The 1,142-nt window shown below is 36.9% G+C and overlaps 1 protein-coding gene across 1 annotated transcript; it reads left to right on the forward strand.

The window, feature by feature from the left end:
• The first annotated feature begins 16 nt into the window (after nucleotides 1–16).
• Nucleotides 17–939, forward strand: LOC136798197 (uncharacterized). Its single transcript, XM_067054778.1, has one exon. The coding sequence runs from the start codon at nucleotides 17–19 to the stop codon at nucleotides 719–721; it is 705 nt and encodes a 234-aa protein (XP_066910879.1). The 3' UTR covers nucleotides 722–939.
• The last annotated feature ends 203 nt before the right edge of the window (nucleotides 940–1,142 follow it).

A 1,142-nucleotide genomic window follows, 5' to 3' on the forward strand; every position in this document is an offset into this window, starting at 1 on the left:
TTACATCGCTGTTGGAATGTTTTCACAACTTGGCATATCGGAGCTGTGGATATCTTTCGGTGTCGGTAAGAATCACCACATGATACCAATCCACTCAATTTGTAAAAGTCTTGGTGATGTCAAAAGTAGATGCCTCCCACTTTTCCATGCTCTTACGGGCTGTGATCAAGTCTCGTTTTTCAGTGGTAGAGGTAAAAAGAAAAATGCTTGGAATACATGGCAAAAGTTCGATGATTTGACAACGTGTCTTCTATCACTTATTGGAAAACCATCGATCCAAGTTGTTGAATCATCCTTTCCAACAATCGAAAGGTTTATCGTCCTTCTTTACGATCGAACGAGTCAAGATACGGAGGTCAATGTCTTGAGAAAACACCTGTTTGCAATCAAAGGTCGGTCGTTAGAATGTATTCCACCAACACAAGATGCTCTTTTCGAACAGGTCAAACGCATGGTATATCAAGGTGGCTACTGCTGGGGTCAATCGATTGTGCCAGTGCAAGATCTTCCAAAGCCTGAAAACTGGGGCTGGAATGATAATGGTAACAAATATGATGTTAAATGGACAACTTTGCCTGAAGCCTCAAAGATCTGTAAAGAGCTTGTAAAATGTGGTTGTAATAATAAAGAGAAAGGATGCAAAGGTAGATGCAAATGTAAAAAGGCTAACCTAAAATGTACAGAACTTTGTAAATGTGGTGGAGACTGTGGTGATCGTTGATGATATCGAAAACTTGAACAACCTTTTGCTTGTTTTTGATATAACATACATGCAAATATATTTTATCAACTCTTTTTCGTGACACATATAGTTAATATATTTTATCGACTAGTTTATTTCGTTTTATATTCAGTGAATCTTTTTAATTAGATATAAATTCATTTCAAAAAGCTCGTTCTTAGCTCATCTTGCTGTGCTGTGACAATCGCTGTTGAGTTCTTGAGTTTATTTTGGCTATTGAGCCGATGTAATTTTGGTCTGTAAACTACTTCTTTGTGCAAAGACTCGTTCCTAGCCCATTTTCAGATATGTTTTTTGATAGTATTAACAGAAATGCTTTTCAACGATGTATAATACGACATGTTTTGAAAGAAAAAGTGTTTTTTCACTGGGCAGACATTCTGGTCTGCAAATTACTTCT

Source organism: Clytia hemisphaerica, unplaced genomic scaffold, assembly GCF_902728285.1.
Source record: "Clytia hemisphaerica strain Z4C2 unplaced genomic scaffold, Clytia hemisphaerica genome assembly, whole genome shotgun sequence".
Taxonomy (NCBI): domain Eukaryota; kingdom Metazoa; phylum Cnidaria; class Hydrozoa; order Leptothecata; family Clytiidae; genus Clytia; species Clytia hemisphaerica.

Bases quoted from the DNA above. Each gene is read 5' to 3' on its own strand.
- LOC136798197 (XM_067054778.1), top strand. From the start codon at position 17: ATGTTTTCACAACTTGGCATATCGGAGCTGTGGATATCTTTCGGTGTC.